Source organism: Biomphalaria glabrata, chromosome 8, assembly GCF_947242115.1.
Source record: "Biomphalaria glabrata chromosome 8, xgBioGlab47.1, whole genome shotgun sequence".
NCBI classification, from domain to species: Eukaryota; Metazoa; Mollusca; class Gastropoda; family Planorbidae; genus Biomphalaria; species Biomphalaria glabrata.
In genome coordinates this window covers 44,898,282-44,915,991 of record NC_074718.1, presented here as the reverse complement: position 1 = coordinate 44,915,991, position 17,710 = coordinate 44,898,282, and the positions used below count along the sequence as shown (strand labels likewise).

At 32.0% G+C, this 17,710-nt stretch overlaps 2 protein-coding genes across 20 annotated transcripts in view; one reads left to right on the top strand and one right to left on the bottom strand.

Moving 5' to 3' along the window:
• The window catches only part of LOC106058806 (early endosome antigen 1-like), a 39,866-nt gene extending 37,315 nt beyond the window's left edge, over positions 1-2,551 (bottom strand). For all 14 annotated transcript variants that reach the window (XM_056038349.1, XM_056038340.1, XM_056038341.1 and 11 more), the window contains exon 1: positions 2,341-2,551. The gene's annotated coding sequence lies outside the window, so the exon portion shown is untranslated. The remainder of the gene's footprint in view (positions 1-2,340) is intronic.
• Positions 2,552-2,820: 269 nt separating this feature from the next.
• Positions 2,821-17,673, top strand: LOC106058814 (abl interactor 2-like). 6 transcript variants are annotated; one of them, XM_013216311.2, is made up of 8 exons: positions 2,821-2,990; positions 7,265-7,432; positions 8,030-8,218; positions 8,486-8,699; positions 11,245-11,292; positions 13,188-13,259; positions 14,026-14,262; positions 14,890-17,673. In XM_013216311.2, the coding sequence occupies exons 1-8, from the start codon at positions 2,856-2,858 to the stop codon at positions 15,051-15,053; spliced, it is 1,227 nt and encodes a 408-aa protein (XP_013071765.2). In that variant the 5' UTR covers positions 2,821-2,855; the 3' UTR covers positions 15,054-17,673. The 6 variants fall into 6 exon arrangements, with proteins under 6 accessions (XP_013071765.2, XP_013071762.2, XP_055893880.1 ...); XM_013216308.2 differs by having other exon boundaries at positions 8,486-8,900; XM_056037905.1 differs by lacking the exon at positions 11,245-11,292.
• Positions 17,674-17,710: the final 37 nt, after the last annotated feature.

Genomic DNA, 17,710 nt, shown 5'->3' with positions numbered 1-17,710 from the left:
AAAACGCACATAAAACAACCCATTTCATACCTTTCGATCTATGGGAGCAGATGATGTAAAATTCATCGGTCAGGTGTAAATCCCCAACTATTAACATGGGTGTCATTTGGCCGGCACAATGACCAACCACTTTGTGGCTTTACTATCCCAATATATAAATATGTCAGTTATCCATCTGAGTTGGCAGGACTGAGATTCCAATTTTAGACCCTACAATTTGGAAGCCAAGCACTCTAACACTCTGCCGGCTCACCTTGTAAATTAGGCTTTTTTTTTTTTTTTTTTGTAATAAGGTTTCAATCAGGGTAATTTAGTGTATGTCATTTAATCTATACATATTCCTATACGACATTCTCAATGATGAGCTGTATAACACTCTGGACTTGGAGTATAAAAAAATATAATTACTTAAGAGTCTATCTATTAGAATTAGAGCAGTTAGAGATATCTTTCTATTTAGATCTAGTATTTAATTTATAGATCTAGATAGTTTAAAAGAATAAGATAGATCTGCATTTAATTTTATTCTAATTATTATAGATTTTATTTAATCATCTAATCCTAAATCTAGATGCAATTAAAATAATTCTAATGATCATCATCAATCTCATTCTTACTCTGACACTCTGTATCACACTGAACTGTAACTGTATGTTAATTAAAATGTTATAATTTATGACTAGTCTACCAATACTAATGGAGTCTAGATCTAATCTATGTATTTAATGTATCTAAGTATTCTTTATAGATCTAGTTGTAGTCTTTGTAAATGATTTAGATTTACATTATGATCTATATCATCATCATGTCTATATTAGTAATTAATTACTAGCTAGATGTATACTCCATACTAATATATATATATATATATTATATATATACATAACGTCATAAGTAATAGTGACATAGTCTAGTCAGAGAGTCTAGTACTATAAACTATTTAGTACTAGAGTCTAGCTCTAGCATACTAGCATAGTCTTACTCATGCCTTCTAGAGTCTAAGTCTAGTAGACTTAGACATGATAATATATAAATAGACTTAGATCTCTAGACTCGATAGTCTAGATCAAGACTAAGTCTAAGATCTAGATTAATCTAGAAGTTACTTACTAGTACTATATTTAATACATAGATGTACTTTACAACTTATCTATCTACGTCGTCATTCTACGACTAGATCTAAAAATAGTGCTACATACTTTACTAAGAGTAGATATAGTAAGAGTTAAGAGTAAGAATAAGACATAACTAAAGTAGTGAACTCAACAACGGTCACTGTATTTACACAATTACAGTATTTAAATTATAATTACTATAATCATAATGAGTATTACATTACTAGATAAAATTTAGTATCATATATATATTACATTTTTATCATCTAGATTTATTATCTACTCAGACTACTCAGTCTACTGGGACTGTGTCATTCTATGTGAGCACTGTCTTAACTTGTGTTAAGTCATAGTCAACTTAGACTTAGACCTAGTAGAGTAACTTGAATTGTCTAGAGTCTAGATCTAGAGTAGATCTAGTGATCTAGTCACTAGTGTCTAGTGTAGTTAGAACTTTTTTTTATTCTTGTCTGTGTACTGTCTACTCAAGACTAATCAAAAGACAAGTCTACTGACTATTTGTCTATTTATGTATCAAATGTATTTCTACTCATACTCATACTGATCTATTCTAGCATCTACCTAGATTGTCCTAGATCTAGAATAGATCTCATAGTAATAACGATAGTTTGTCATAGAATAGAATAATGAATAGATCTAGACTAGTCTAGTACAAGACTAGTGACATAGTGAATAGTCTCACTGTCACTAGTAAGTGACTAGTACTAGTAGATCATAGATCTAAAATGTAGTAGTTAATTGTTAATAGTACAGTACTAGTTGAGTACTAGATCTAGTAGTAAGTAGTAGATCTAGTAATTCTAATACGACTGTACTGTGAAGTGTGAGTCTGTGACTGTCAGTAGTGTAACACTGTAATTGTCAGTACTATCTTCTGTGACTGTCAGTAGTGTCAATAGTCTACTCAGACTACTGGAGTAGTGTCAGTTCTGACAGTTGACTGTCTCACTGTACAGACTTTACATTACACTTTAGTTTACAGTAACAGAGTGACAGAGTGAGAGAGTACTGACTACTCATACGATACTCAGACTCATGAGACTGTCATGTTATTTATTAGTAATATTAGATCTAGTACAAATTAGTGAATGATTAGTGATAGTGATATAGACCTATCTAGATCTATCAGAATTCTATCATCTAGTGACTGACATTACTTACTAAGACTTACTCAGTCTCAGTGAGTGTGTGTGACTTGACTTACCTAACCTAGGCTAAATTAGACACTAAGGCGGTAGATCTCTAGATCTACTAATCTAGATCACCTTTCCAGCTAAAAACACAAAAACACCAAGTTGTCTAGTAAATTTAATCTTTAAAATTGTAAACACCAAACAGATTTATAATAATATAGATTATAATAGATGTCATTATTGACATTAGACCTAATAAACACTTTGAATTTAAGCGCTGGCCTCGTTTTAGTCGATTAAAATACATGCCTAAAAGGATAGAATGTTATTGTATCATTTTTTATGTATATATAAATTTTTTAAATCTTATGTCAAAAAAGATACTAGATCTATAACAACAAAAAAATATAAACAGTACTATATATCGATCAAATTAGATATTACTTTTTACACAAAATAATAATCTAGATCCAGACCTAAATTTAAATATATAGATCTAGATTTGGAAATTGAAATGAATTTCCCTTAGTTTGATAACAGTTAAAAATCAGGTCATCAAATTTATATAGGTTACTTCCGGGTGAAAATGGCTGCTGGTGAAGAACTTCTTGTACTAATAGACAGGGAGATTCCCGATGGTCGAAAAAGTCTTCAAGAAAGCTACGTAAACCTTGAAAATGTTGCCCAGTACTGCGAAAACAATTATCTTAAATCTATCAAGGTATCCAATGAATAAGCAATCCAAAAATCAACAACATTTGGTTTTACACTTCCTTGTTGTAGTGTTGTTACAGTAACTTGAGTAACAGTTGTAGTTGTACTTCAGTCATTACTAATTTAAGTAATTAGTAATTACTTCACTTGTTTTGTACTTTTCTTTTGTAGTCTACCCTGGCTTAGTACAATATAACTAAGCCTTAGTTATAAAATAATAAAAATATAGATCTAACAGTCTAACTATTGACAGTAGTTGAGTCTGTTGAGTACTCAGTAGTCTTTAGACTTAAGTCTAAGTTAAGTGACTTCTGAATGATGAGTTCTGATTGTCATGACAAGTAATGATTAATTCTATGTTACTATGTACAACTCTGTCTCTGTCATCTTTACTAGAGGAGGCTCTCATAGTTTGAACACTCCATCGAATTCTCCTTTCTGAACGGGTCGCTTTTTTTTGTTTGTAATTCATTTGTTTTTATGTTTGAAGCTAAAAACGATGTTTCGGGACTGCGCATGTCCAATTTTAGATAAGTTCTGGTATTTTGTTCCGTTTTTCCAAAGCAGATGGCAGTTATTTAGATTCTCGGTAACCATGTATGTAAAGTTGTTGTTTTAACCTCCCCCGGCAATTCATTCCCATATAAGGGATGAAGGCTATATTATGAGCCTGTTTGATCGTAGGCTGATGGGCATATCAAATAAGCTTCCAAACATCATTAGTAAGACATTCCAATCACATTTATACCGTTAGCTGTTAAATAAAATTTAAAAAGGGGGTGTCCAAACAAATAATAATGAATTCAGCTCATTCTCCTTTTTGAACACAGCAAAATCGTATTAAGAAATATTATTGGGATTAATAAATCTATGATTTTTTCAATGAATAAACATGACCTAGATCGAGATATCTAGAATATATAACTTATGAATGAAAGAAAAAGTGTGGGCTGCTAATTGAAGCCAGAGACCATGCCCACTGCATGTGATCACGCAAGATAAACTGGCGGTGAGGAGAGGTATACACTCAGCGTGTAGTGTCACAAACTATCCAACAGGCAGTGGAGGGAAGGGGGAGAGAGTCATGAAAAGAATTATAAGCATCTATGGGAGGGAGGGGATGTTAAGGTTTCACAAAACGAACATCCAAATTATGAAAACAAGAAGAGGGTCCTTGGATGGGAGTTAAAAAAAAGACAGAGAGAAAATACAAGTAGCCTAGTAGAAAATATCATGTTTATTAAATTAAAATAATTAATTTATAGCTCTATAATCTATATAAATTTATTTCTGTCTGTTTCTACACATAGATTATATAGGTATTTAAATAAATAAACTAAATACGATATATATATATATAGCCTATATGAGTATATATATATATATATATTTATATATATATATGTATATATATATAAAGAGAGAGAGAGGTATATGAGGAAATAGACTATAAATACATATTGCAAAAGTGAATCTACTTCTTTTACTACAATCTAAATAATTTTTAAGTAACACATATAATTTATTAGCAAATACATAGTGGTGTTCAACACCGGTGCTCACTGTTCAACTAAAGGAGAAAGCCCAAAAACTGCGTTCAAAATAGGAGCATGAAGTGACCCAATTTATTTTAAAATAAAATCTTGACTATGGGTGGTAATTCAAAGGAACACAGCTATTTTTATAGTCCTTTAGTTGCAGAATAAGAATCTCATTTCAGTTTTTATGTACGTTAAACCTTCACCAAATAAAAAAAAATAAAATAAAAATTTGACCTAGTTCCCGAAAGTCGGTGTTCAATTATAAGAATCTACCATAGATCTAGACCTAGAATCTAATCTATATATAATATTAATATAATATTCTATATCTAGACTGAGACTCAGACTGTCTATTAATTTCAACTTGAATTTGAAATCAGATCATTGAGATACTCAGAGGTCCCATTAAGAAATTTTGTAATGATATTTTTAACCCTCTTAAGACGGAGCATTTTAGTTTTAGCATGTCTTGTGCCAAAAAGACGGAGCACTATTTCCAGCCTTAACACTTCTCTTACAAAAAAATTCCTAACAAATAAACTAATTACTTGACATACACAAAACCCAATCTATATAAATTATTAAAGAGAAATGAATTATCTAATTTAACCTTTTATGGAATCTATCTGAAATATTAACATTTATTAAAATAAGCCAAGCTATTTTGCATAATCTATGCGCATAAAATTTCAAAAAAAGATTTTTCAAAACCGAACAGAATTAAAAAGGTAAGAGTTTTTTAAGAAGTTTTAGGTTTGAATAAGCCCTAATACCTGTGTTTAAGGAAACAAGACACATGGAGACCCTTCAGACACTACTATCATATTATTTTACTACTTCGCCCCACCCAGGTACAATGGAAACAAACACCTTCATTATTGTCAGAGTGATGGTCACCCATTTATGACTCAGGCATCGTTTTTTTGAGCTGTTTGTTGGTCAGAAAGTTGGCATCATATTTATTAGTCTCTCTGACAAATGTTTGAACTAAATTGATAGTAAAAAAAAGAGCATAAAACAGTCTATGGAGTGCAAATCTTTTGGTTCTCAAATGGGTCTTCTCTATCCAGCTACCCACCCTTACCTCTAAACCATGTTACCAAGAATAGACATCGTCAACACATACTAGATCTAGTATTAGTGTAAACTTAGATCTAAAGCTTTCCTCAATACTGCCCTTATTTTTATTAGGACTATCTTAGTTTAAATTAAATCAGAGTCAGTGAGTTTGCTTTCATCAATATCAACGGCTGAAATGTTAAAATTTTCGCCTCCCACTAGCTAACTTAAAAAAATCAATACTAAAAAATTATTGCGTTAAAACAGCGAAGGAAGCCACCATTCCAGTCTACTAATGTGTAAAAATAGTAAAAACTAATCTGATTGGCTGATACAAACACTGGCAAGCCAATCCTGTGGTTGGAAATATAGCTGCCAATAGATCGGCCGCCTCGTCTTTTTGGCCAAATAGCCTTGGGCCGTCATCTTAAGAAGGTTAATACCAATAAAAAGAAATTGACTTAAGAAGTAAAGAAACAGTCACACTTACAGTGTGTTTTCCTTCCTTTTGTGCTTTTCCAGCATTAGTTTTAGGTAAGCAGTTTGATATCATCCAGTACAACAGGCTGAAGCAATGTCATTTTATTCCATATATATTATATATAGACAACTGTTTCAACAATTGTATTCAGTATGTCTAAAACTATCATAGTTTGTGTTTGATACTAAAGTTATAACTTAATGTATCTCTTCTGTGTGTTTTCTTCTTGTGTGGGGGGTGATGAGTCGTCTCTTTCTGTTCTGGCTTGCACACTGAAATGTAACGTACAAATCTTTTACAACTTCATCATTTCTAACCTTTTCCAGTGATATCATTTTAAAAGGCTCAAAAGTAAAGTAGCAATCATACATAAAACACTGAACCATAATCTTCAAATACAAAAACAAAATTTAATAAAATACTCTGAAAGACACAAAGATAAATGCACATTCCTCGTCCCATATGCTAGGACAAATTTGTACAAACACTCCTTCTTCCCTAGTGCTATTAGAGCATGGAATGGGTTGCCTGAGCTAGCCAGGAAAACCAGTGACTTGGCAGAATTTAAGTCATTGGTTAATATGCATGACTAAATGCATGACGCATAGGACGTAATCTTCTTTTTTGAAGTAACTTCTGTATTATATAAGATAAGAAGATAAGCTATCATTTTAAAAGTTTCTGCATATTTTCCAATTACATCTACCCATTTACTGAATTTGAAGTTAGACCATAGAATTTTAAAAGTTTCTGCACATCTGGTGTGTGTTTTGTCACATCTGATGCAAATATAGCTGGGATCCACTTTCAGTTTTCAATGTCTGCACCTGTCTTTGATTATCTAAATTGTATTTACTGTGTTCTTTGTGTTTTAAGAGTTCTCATCTAAAATTCATTGCAGCTAGGCCTATTTTGATTTTTTTATGTTTTGACATGCATTTGTTTAATATTGAGAACAATAAATAATGCAGATTTTTTACAATTTAAATTTGAACTTTGCTTTAGTAAGAAACTACTGGATATGTGTATCTGTTATTTAATAAAATTAGTTTATTTACCTGAAGCCTTATATAATGAGTTTTATTGTAGACACATTGTTAATAAATGTTAAACAAAGTCATTGTTGCAAGGGGGAAAAAATGGGATCATGGTTTGAGTTGTTTGTCGTAAAATGTTTTCACTTTCTGTTTTTCTTTTTAGACAGGAGCAACAGCTCAAGCCTTACAGGAAACCAAGAATTACACCACACACTCACTGGCTAGTGTTGCCTATCAGATCAACAACCTGGCTACCAACTTTCTCAAGTTATTAGATCTACAACAGAGCCAACTAACAGATATGGAGTCAAGTGTGAATCACTTAAATCAGGTAACAGAGCCTGCAATAGTTGTAATATATATATATATTACAACTATTGAAGGTTCTATTGACATGCTTTTCAGTGAGTCTTTAATAAGAACATTCTTTTTAAAAAGAAACAATGAATGTTTTATTACTGTTCTAGAATGACAGCAGCATTCTCAAGCAATATCTTTCATCCGATCTTCTGTGAACGTCACAACTGATACGTTTTTCTGCTCTGGGCAGGATATGGGCAAGATAGCACATTAAAATATGAAATATGTTTTAAAAAGTAAAAAAACAACAACCAATGTTATAACAAGTATGGAAGTATCTTTGCTTGTGTTTGAAGTGCTCATGTTGGTGGACGTTGTAACAACTTCTTGAAACCAGTTTCATGTTGTTATAGAAAATTGCATTTGATACCAATGCAGATTGAAAGTCCTTAATATCCACTCTTCATTCTTGGAAAAAAGTAATGTTCAATGACTCATTGGAATGAAGCAACACAACTTTTTGATGTGTTCACACCTGCTACGAGACCTTTTATAAGTTCCTATCTTCTGTGTTGCCTTGTTGATTCTGTTTTGGTTTAATATTCCTTTTGGTGTTTTCTTTATTCAGATTGTTATGATTCACAAAGAGAAAGTAGCCCGGAGAGAAATAGGTGTGCTAACAGCCGGTAGAAGTGTGCCACGTCCTCTTGGGATGAAGAACGGCATAGTTTATCCTGAACAAACAGAACGTCCTATTAAGTACAATAGAAAGCCGATTGATTACACTATACTTGACGATGTCGGTCATGGTGTTAGGGTAGGGTACAATAAACTTTTGTTTTTTAACTCTTTTAAAATAAAGTTTACCTTTTTCTTTTCATCAGATTTAATTTTTTTTTTTCTCTTTATAGATTCATGTAGATAGATAGAAATCTCTTTCTATTTTCTAACATAAATTAGAATTTCATCAATGAAAGTTTACACTGAGTTCTCTTCAGTCTGCGTAGATTCTTTTCTTAAATATTGTTACATAAACAAGTAGCGGCATCTGGAAATTCTTACATTCATTTTTTGATAATTTCAGCAACAAGCTAATACCCCCCGCACAGCAAGGAGCCCTTCGGTCAGTAGCACTCATAGCAACAACAGTGCCACGATTCCCACTCAGCCTCCTAATAGTAAGCCACCGACTCCGCCAGCTGTCAGAAACAGTGGGACAATAGGAAGGAAACTGCCACAGCAGTATGGAACACCAGTGGTACCAGTACCTCCAGCAGCACAGCCGTTTCCTCCACAGGGTAATTTTCCACAGCAGCCTCATCCTGGCAGGCCGTCTGTGTCTTCAGGGAATTCTTATTCCCCTAATAACATGCTGGTTATGGGCCAACTTCACTCACCTTCTATGCCACCGGGGATGGGCTATAATCCATCCCTAAACAGCACTCATCATAATATGACACGCCCTGCAAACCCTTCTTTAACACATCCTGAGGCAAAGGGTAATTTGGCTTTTGTAGTATCACTAACGAGAAGGACCATTGTTTTCTTTGTTACTATCGTTGATTTATGGTCTAATTGTTTCAAAACTTCAATGTTTAATACATTTGCTGAACAATTAATTGAATGCTTGTATTTCTTTCCCGCCTAAAGTTCAAAGCAATCGACTGCAACAATGGTCTTTGTCTTACTGTTTCTATTGAAACCATGGAGTAAACATGCTGTCTGCTGATGCAATGTGATTCAGTCAAGAAACTCACATTTATTCAGCCAACAACATGGTTATTCTAGTAGAAGTTTTTTTGTTTTTTTTTTAAGCTTCAACACGTAGTAATAGAATTCATAATAGTATTAGTGTAGGCCACAAGTACTACATTTATAACTAATTACTTTTTTTTTTTACAATACCTCAAGTCACTCCTTCATGGAGGAACCTGGGTGGGTGGGCCAATAGCTGATCTCAAAAACAGCTCTAATACTTTTCCTAGAAATTTAACAATTGATGTATATTACCGAGAAAAGAATTACTAGCTCATTGTCTGTTAAAATTTTTCAAAGTAAAAATAAATCAATGTAAATTTGGCTAGAGACTAAATATAGGTCTAGATCCTACATGGGTTTTGAAAGGACTATCACGTTCTGGAAGTTCCAAATGCAAATGATTATTGATTTAAGAGTTAAATAAAGTAATGTTCAGGAAAATTTTATGCATAAGTCTAGATCTAAATGCTTATAATTGGAATATTAAAAGATGTACATTCCCTTATCCAGGATTCTTTCTCCGTAAGGGGGGGGGGGTAAAAATGTTTTTAAATCTAACATTCATTAATTTTTAAGAGAAAAAACAATTGTATCAAGTAGGTAATATTTTTCTTGTTACAAGCTTCTATCTTTTTTTACTCTAAGTGATTTATAATTGAAGTACTGAAAAGTCTTACGATATAATCTGATTCACAAGGATTCATAAGGATTAGAATCAAAACACTTTTCTATCGATATAAGATATAGAAGATATCTGTTGCTATTACTATTAAATATCTAATCTTATCCATTAATTTCTCTCATCAATTAGATAATCTTATATAACTAATATTACTAAATTGGTAATTTATCAATTAGCTAATATTATCAAATAATCTTATTATGTAGCCAATAACTATCATAAGACTAATAAACTAGCTAGTATCATCAAATGACTGATCTTGTGAAAGCTTTAACTTCAAGGGGTGAAGATTATCTGCTACTGCTTATTTTCTTTTATATGCACTGGTTTGAAGGAACTGAAGCAATCATTTAATTACATTGGAGTTTCTAGACCTTATTTTTCTATTACTTCACAATGCTTTCTAGCACTCTTATGTGATTAGATGGATTAGTTTCATTTTAGTTTAAATCTTTATCTTTATTCAATCTAGCCTGTACCTTTCTAAATTATTTATATGTAACTTACAACTGAGGTTTGATAATCAATACTTTTAGTCACGTTAGCACTGGCATCAATCTTTTAAAGGCAAATCTGTTTTGCCAATTACACCTCTTTGGCATGTGATATTAATTATTTTAAAATATTGAACTGACAGAGAATCAGATAAGCCATGTAAATATTTAGAATAAATCAATGAAAATTATATTTCTTCATTTCTCTACTTTATTTTCTTAAGCAGAATTCTTTCTCAGTTGAGAAATTATTCCTATCAAACAGGTTTGAAGTCATAGAAAGAATAAATAAAGTAAAGAAAATGTTTTAGTAAAATAATTTTCACTTTGGCTTAAGTTGATATCAAATGCATTGGGTTAAAAATGATTTTACAATTCTTCATTGGGCTTAAATTGTCTTTTTTATTTTATAGTAGAAACATTCATAAAACTGGGGGGAAAACAACATTGAAGAAAAAAAAAACATCAACTTATCTTGACACACAAAAAATTAATATGAGCTGTTTCAGTGGATTCTCTAAAGTGTCAGATATATTCCAAAGCTAATAAATCATCTATTGCATATAGCTCTATTTTTCCAACATTAGTAAATTACAGTATATATATATGTAACTATTACATTAGATAACTTTCCTCTATTTGTCTTTTGTGTCTATGAAATTGGAAATTTTTTATTTTTACACATGTTAAACAGATAATATAATCATAAGGAATCTAATGTTGTATCAATACAGACTTAATCATGTTTTACAAACAGATAAATAGATGTATTATGGTTACCCTGCACACAGGCAGGCTTGAGATAATAATTTATGCAAGGAGTCTTGCACTTCATTTAAATCACTAGGATTTTTAACTTTTTAAGACTTTTTCAGACTTCCTTTCATTCTCTCCTTTTTACTTCATCAGCCGCTTATGCTCGTAGTTCTACTTCTAGTCGTGGACAGAGTTGGATTGGTAAGGTTTATTCTTATTCTCTTCTCCTTGTTGGTTATGTGTTAATTATAGTTTGGCCTCGAATGACATTCAACGTACGAAGGTAATGGCAGAGTTGCATAGGTGTTGTAAACTTTTGATTTTGTGTTCATCATTTTGTGTTGTTGTTGTTGTTGTTTTTAAGGTTAAAACCTAAGTGACTCTGTGTTAAAGAAGTAAAGGTATAGGTATATTTTTAAATTAAAAACTAGTGTTTTTCCAATGAGTATGTCATTGCCTCTCTATGTCATGCAATCATTAGGGAAATCTCATAATTTTAACAAATACAAAGCTACTGTAAAAATAGATAGGCCCTCTGAGTGCCAATAGTTGTTTTTTTTTTAATAGGCTCGATAGAAAATCTTTACAATTTGATCAGTCTACAAATAAAATTAAGTTTTAAGGGATTTTTTTTAAAGCAAAAATTAGTAATACATTTTTGCTTTACAATATAGGGAAAGCACATAGATAATAAGAAATTATGTTGTGCCATGTTAAAGCATGCCAGAGATGAATGCACACTATAACACTATAAGTATATTGCATTGTTAGAGTAATAGCATTAATGATGGAGACAAACATTTTAGAATTAATCACTTACTTTATTCATTTTAGGCGCATGCTAAGAAAAAAGCTATTTTACACCTTGTATGCTAAAGCCTTTGGTGATTTAAAAATTACTTTATTAATTTTTCCAATAATTAACATCAAAATATAGTGATAATAATTTGTTATGAAAATAAAATAAAATAATATTTTTACTATGTGCCATTGGAGTTGTTTAACACTTTTTTTTTTCATTTTGTTTATTGCTTTTGTTTTTGAATTCTTTGCAGGAGTATTTAAAGCTTTTATTTGTTGTAACGTTACAGTAAAAAAATAATAATTTGCATGCCATGAAATGCATGTCATTGTAATAAATGTAGTCCATTGTTTATGTTCTTTGTTAAACCTAGCAGTAACCTTTTCAAATATACGATTTGTTTCAACTTGTTAGCCATGTATTTTGATTTTCTTCAGTCCAACAATTACGTTCTGGAGTGCTGTTTCTAATGTCAGTGTTTACTTGATTCTAAGGATAGAGGACCTGTTTGTGTAGACTATTTCTGATTACCACTGTTTTTAAATATGAAAATAAAAGCACTACTAAGAATGACTAACAGTCTACTCTTAAAGGAATGTACACCTCACATTGTTGTTGTTTTTTTTTCTGCGTCCTGCCTATACAGTTGTTCAGACTGATTACACTTCCTAACTTCTGTGTGGACTTCACTTTCAAGAGAGACATTCTGAAGCCCCAATATACATGTCAATGTAATTGTTGCATTCACTGGCTGGTTCTTTATATTGCATTGTGGAAATATAACAAAATCTCTCTCTCTCTCTGGTGTTCTTGGTTATATAAGAATACATATTATCCATACCATAGCCACCCTGAATTTTATATCTCCTCTTTTTCTACTAATATGTTTCTCTACTAACATGTTTCTCATTATACCATGTATATACATATATTTAATTATTTTAATTAAGTAACTCCTTGCGTTCAGCTTTATTTTTCCGTGTACTTTACTACTTCTAAGATGGGTTGTTGTTTTTTTTAAACTATATGTCTTCATCCATCAGTGCATTTCTCCTGTTTTTCTTATGTTATCTCTTGAGTTAGTCATTTTCTTGGTTTAAAGCAAAAAATACAATGACTAACCAGTTGGATAGGTTTTTTTTTGTCAACAAATTATTTTTTTTTTCAGAGATAGATATATTGTGTTACATGGTGGTGGTGTTTCTCATGTGCCTACATTTATTTTGCTTCTTTATATTGTTTACTGTTGTGAGTTATCATTTGTTGTTTTTTTTGGCTTTTCTGATTTTTACAGACACAGCACCTTTGCCCCCACCTCCATCGGATGAGGATTTCCCCGCAGTTCCTCCCTTGAATGAGATGGAAGGTGTGACATTTAGCTCCTGGTTTAATATGTATACAAAGTTAAAGTATTTGTGGACAAGTTATGCCAATCATATAATCTTGTGTTATCTAACTTTTTGAGAGCCAAACTAATTTTTATATTTAGCTTGAAGTGTTTGGCAAATCTGGCATATAAACATACATGGTATTTGAATTAATCTTTTATAACATTCCTTAACAAAAATGGTTATCTGATTGTTAAATTTTTGGTTTTAAATTAGTCCCCTCTCCCCCAAATGTAACGTATATGAGCTTATAGAATGTTGAATGTTTATTTCACTTTTTAAAATTCAAGAGCAGTGAGCTAGCACTAAGCTTTTAACGAAACTAATACCACTAACATCTCTAGTGTAGAGTTTTAACTTTACGTTGACTAATAGCACCTGATATCTAAATGTCATCTTGTTGTCACAGAACTGTTAATTAAAGCCTTGATAGCCATCAAGCTTTTTATTTTATTTGCTTCTGTTTTTTGTTTTTTTTTTTTGAGGGACACTAGTTATTAGCCTATCATTTGAATGCAGTTTTATTATTTGCTGGTATTAAACTAATTTAATTTCTACTAACACAGTGTCAGATAAATGTGATCTAGAAATTAAATTTGAAAATGTACATGTATGGTAAAAAAAAAAAAGAAAGTAATATTTTTAAATATTTTTAAATAGTGATGAAAAAAACAAAAGTTGTTTTTTTTTATGTTATTCTCTATGTTTAGAGATTGTCATAAAATTGCATTGTCTCTGCTGTAGCTCCAAGTCTCCCTGCTCCTCCCATGGATGACATGAATCAGTTTGATTATCCAGCAGCACCACCTCAAGACTTCAGCGATGTCAGGGGGCCACCTAGTGCCAGGCCCAACAGAATGGTGGGCAGCGAGCCTGAGGTCACCTACGCTTCAACACCAGGCAATGATGACCCTTATGCAGCCACTGGTCCCCAGCTTTTATCGCAGCAGTCCTGGATACCCAAGCATTATTTAGAGAAAGGTGCATTCATCTACAAGTATTTTAGCATTTCTGTTCAGGCATATTTGATTTTAATAGTTTCATTAAGGTGAAGTTTGTTGTTTTTTACATCCCAATAAACAGGTTTTGGTTAGATGTGTTATTCATTACAGACTTGAGACTAATCTTTTATAAATGCTGTAAAATATTCATTCTGGTCAAACAAGAATTTATTTACAACTTATAAAATTTGGATCCTATATAATTTCTCCTGTGCTTTTATGCCCTTTTCACCCACCCAGAATACGCCAAGTATTGAGTGTATTGAGTATTTATTTCTTTATTGCTGTCTGTTTTGTTCATTAGTTCTTACAACCCATTATGTCTTTTTAATTGCTTAATGGCTTCATTAGTTCTTACAACCCATTATGTCTTTTTAATTGCTTCAATGGCTTCAGGCTTAATTAACTACAAAACCAAATGTCTGTTTTAACTGTCTATTTAGAACTTGAAGCACAAAACAAGGGCATGAACACAATAGAAATCAGAGTTTTTGACAGGTTACAAACACTAAGCCCATTGTCAGGTTATAACCGAAACATTAATGTTTTAAGATATTTAAATATTTTTTAAAATAAGTATTTAATTATTATTTTTTTTTTTTTGCAGTGGTTGCTATTTATGATTATCAAGCTAATAAATCGGATGAACTGTCTTTTGCCGAGAATGCAGTGATATATGTTATACATAAAAACGATGACGGCTGGTGGGAAGGAGTTATGGATGGTCAAACAGGATTGTTTCCTTATAACTATGTGGAACCGTGCATGTAAATAAGCATCCAAATTGTACAATTTGATAATCATTTTATTTCTGAGGGAAAATAATGGCTTCCATTGATCTTCATTTGCACCCAACGCTCCGTTCATTCAAGAAGACTGTATAGATCCAACACTGTATCCCTTCAACAACACTGTATCCAATACTGCATCCATCCCACAAGCCTGAATTTACATCTACACTGCGTTCTTTTAATTATATCTTAATCAAAATCTTGGCCCTTGTTGCCTTTAATCTCTGCTTGCTAAATTTGACCCTTTGCAGTCTTAGAAGACATTATCTCACTTGCTCATGGCTCACTTTGGGGCAATTTACTCTTGGGAGTTGCTCAACACTCTCCACTTTGCTTGACTTTCTTTGTTAGTTCTTGTTGAAGTTTTATACTTTGTAATATTTTGTTCATATTGTACTTTAAGCACCTGTATATAAACATTCTGTATAGTGTGTGAAAGTGCCATGAAGAAAGTTGGAGGCTGCTATTTAGAGTGTGTGGGACGGGAGGTGTATAGGAGACTGCTACTGTGGGGTGGAAGGTGTGTAGGAGGCTGCTACTGTGGGACGAGAGGTGTGTAGGAGACTGCTATTGTGGGATGGGAGGGAGGTGTGGAGAAGGAGTCTGTGAATGTGCTGCTTGAATTTACATAAGTAATAAATGTTTGTTTTGATTTTGTTTTAATCTGTACAGTGACACTTTAAGTGGGTTTAGGTTTCTGGAGTTCTGCAGAGCATTGTAACATAATAAGAATATGACAATCAGTGTCCAGTGTTTTTTTTCCAATGTTTAACAGACCCACAAAGCTGTAGTTTGGGAATCAGCAGATTTAGTTTGGAAACCTTGATCTTTCCTTAGAATACCATACAAATTTAAAACTGAATGCAAATGTCACTAGGATATTTTTTTTTTTTTTTTACTGGAAACTGCACAAAGAATATTTCAAAACATTTTTCAAATAATTGATACTTTAGTACTACACCATAGTTTTATCAAAAACTATGAACCTTTTTTTTTTTAAATCTTCTATTATTTTTTTTTTAAAGATGTAGTCAGCATTTTGATACTATCAAAACTCCTTATCTAGTACTCGGTTTGCATCCGCCATTCATGCCGCTAGTCTACATTGTCTTATTTTAAACCCTATTTCTAATTGTCTATATTGCAATGACAAAAAAAACAACAAACTTATGTTTGCTCAGAATGGTAACTAATCAACTTGATTAGCAGTTTAACTTTTTGCTTGTGTATCAAAACACTTATCTTATCTTATATAATACAGACGTTACTTCAAAAAAGAAGATGATTACGTCCTACGCGTCATGCATATGAACCAATGACTTAAATTCTGCCAAGTCACTTCAGCCCAAGTGAAATACCGCCTTAGGTTTCATCTAGTATTTCAGTCATGCTATATTTTTTTTATAATAGTTTTATATTCAATGAATTAGTTCAAGGCTCTACAAAGCAGTTAAGTATATGATTACTGGGCTGTTTATTTTGTATTTAATTTTGTGTACATTATCTGCTTACATTACCTGTGACCTTTTTTTTTAAAAAAAAAATGTTTCAATTATGATGCAATATTCTTTTATTCACCGAGTAGAATCGATCTATTCCTTCTGCCATTTCTATTTTGAATGCTTGGTTTTGTCTGCTATTTATTTATTTTTGTAAATGTTTTATTGGTTCTATTGACTGAACCTTCACATGTCTAATGTTCTGTTAACTAATACATTTGTAAATACCCGTATACAATACAATACCCGTCAGATCTGATTGCAATTGGACACCAGTCAGATATAGCATTACACCATCCATATAACATTTATAATATTTATTAAAGAGCATGGTGATCTTTCTTTAATTTTTTTCTTATTAAATGCACATTTTTCAAGTTTAGCTACTCCATCAGATGTTGAACTGTCCCATCTTAAAGCTACTGAGTGGTACATTGTATACATTGACAGATTTTTATGTTAATATATATATATATATATATATATATATATGAATGTCGCATGTTCCTGAAAATGTACCTTTAATGGGTTTAATCTTAAGTTCTTCTGGGTTACCCACTGGTATGATGAGAGAGGTAGGGCATGTTTGAAATCAGTCAAAATCCTTGATATTAGAATGTGCTATCCTTTACTGTCCTTTGATATTTCAAAAATGTTTAAATGTTCCATTTATAGCCTCAGTGCCAGAGTCTGCACTTGACCCTATTAATGTGGCGGGAGTGCTTTGTTGTCTATTCCTTCCAAAGGCATCAATACTTATTTTATTCAAATTCCATATCCTCCCTTAGTGCTGGCACTGCACTAGTTTATGTTAATTGCTTCAAAGGTTTATATAGGGTAAGAAATTTCTACCAGTATAACTGCAGAGATTCTGCTAATATTTGAGAGAACTCTTTTAGTGTCTTCCTAGAAGTAGACAGCTCAAAGTAACTTGTCTGGCCTAGACTGTTTGTCTTGTCATGTCTAGCTATTTTTCTCCATCTTTTACTTCAAGAAAATGCTTTGTTGCTTTCATGTCATTAACATTACTTGTGATCAGAAAATGTTCAATATCTTTTTTTTTTTTTTTAACTTGAAATTAAAACCAAACTTATCATTGAAGTGTATTCAGAGTTCAAGTAACAATGTACATGTCAAA

Excerpts from the sequence above, each read along its gene's own strand:
- LOC106058814 (XM_013216308.2), top strand. The coding sequence starts at position 2,856 with ATGGCTGCTGGTGAAGAACTTCTTGTACTAATAGACAGGGAGATTCCC. Across the intron at positions 8,219-8,485 it reads ATGTCGGTCATGGTGTTAGG|CAACAAGCTAATACCCCCCG; the intron begins GTAGGGTACAAT and ends TGATAATTTCAG. Across the intron at positions 8,901-11,244 it reads AACACATCCTGAGGCAAAGG|CCGCTTATGCTCGTAGTTCT; the intron begins GTAATTTGGCTT and ends TTACTTCATCAG.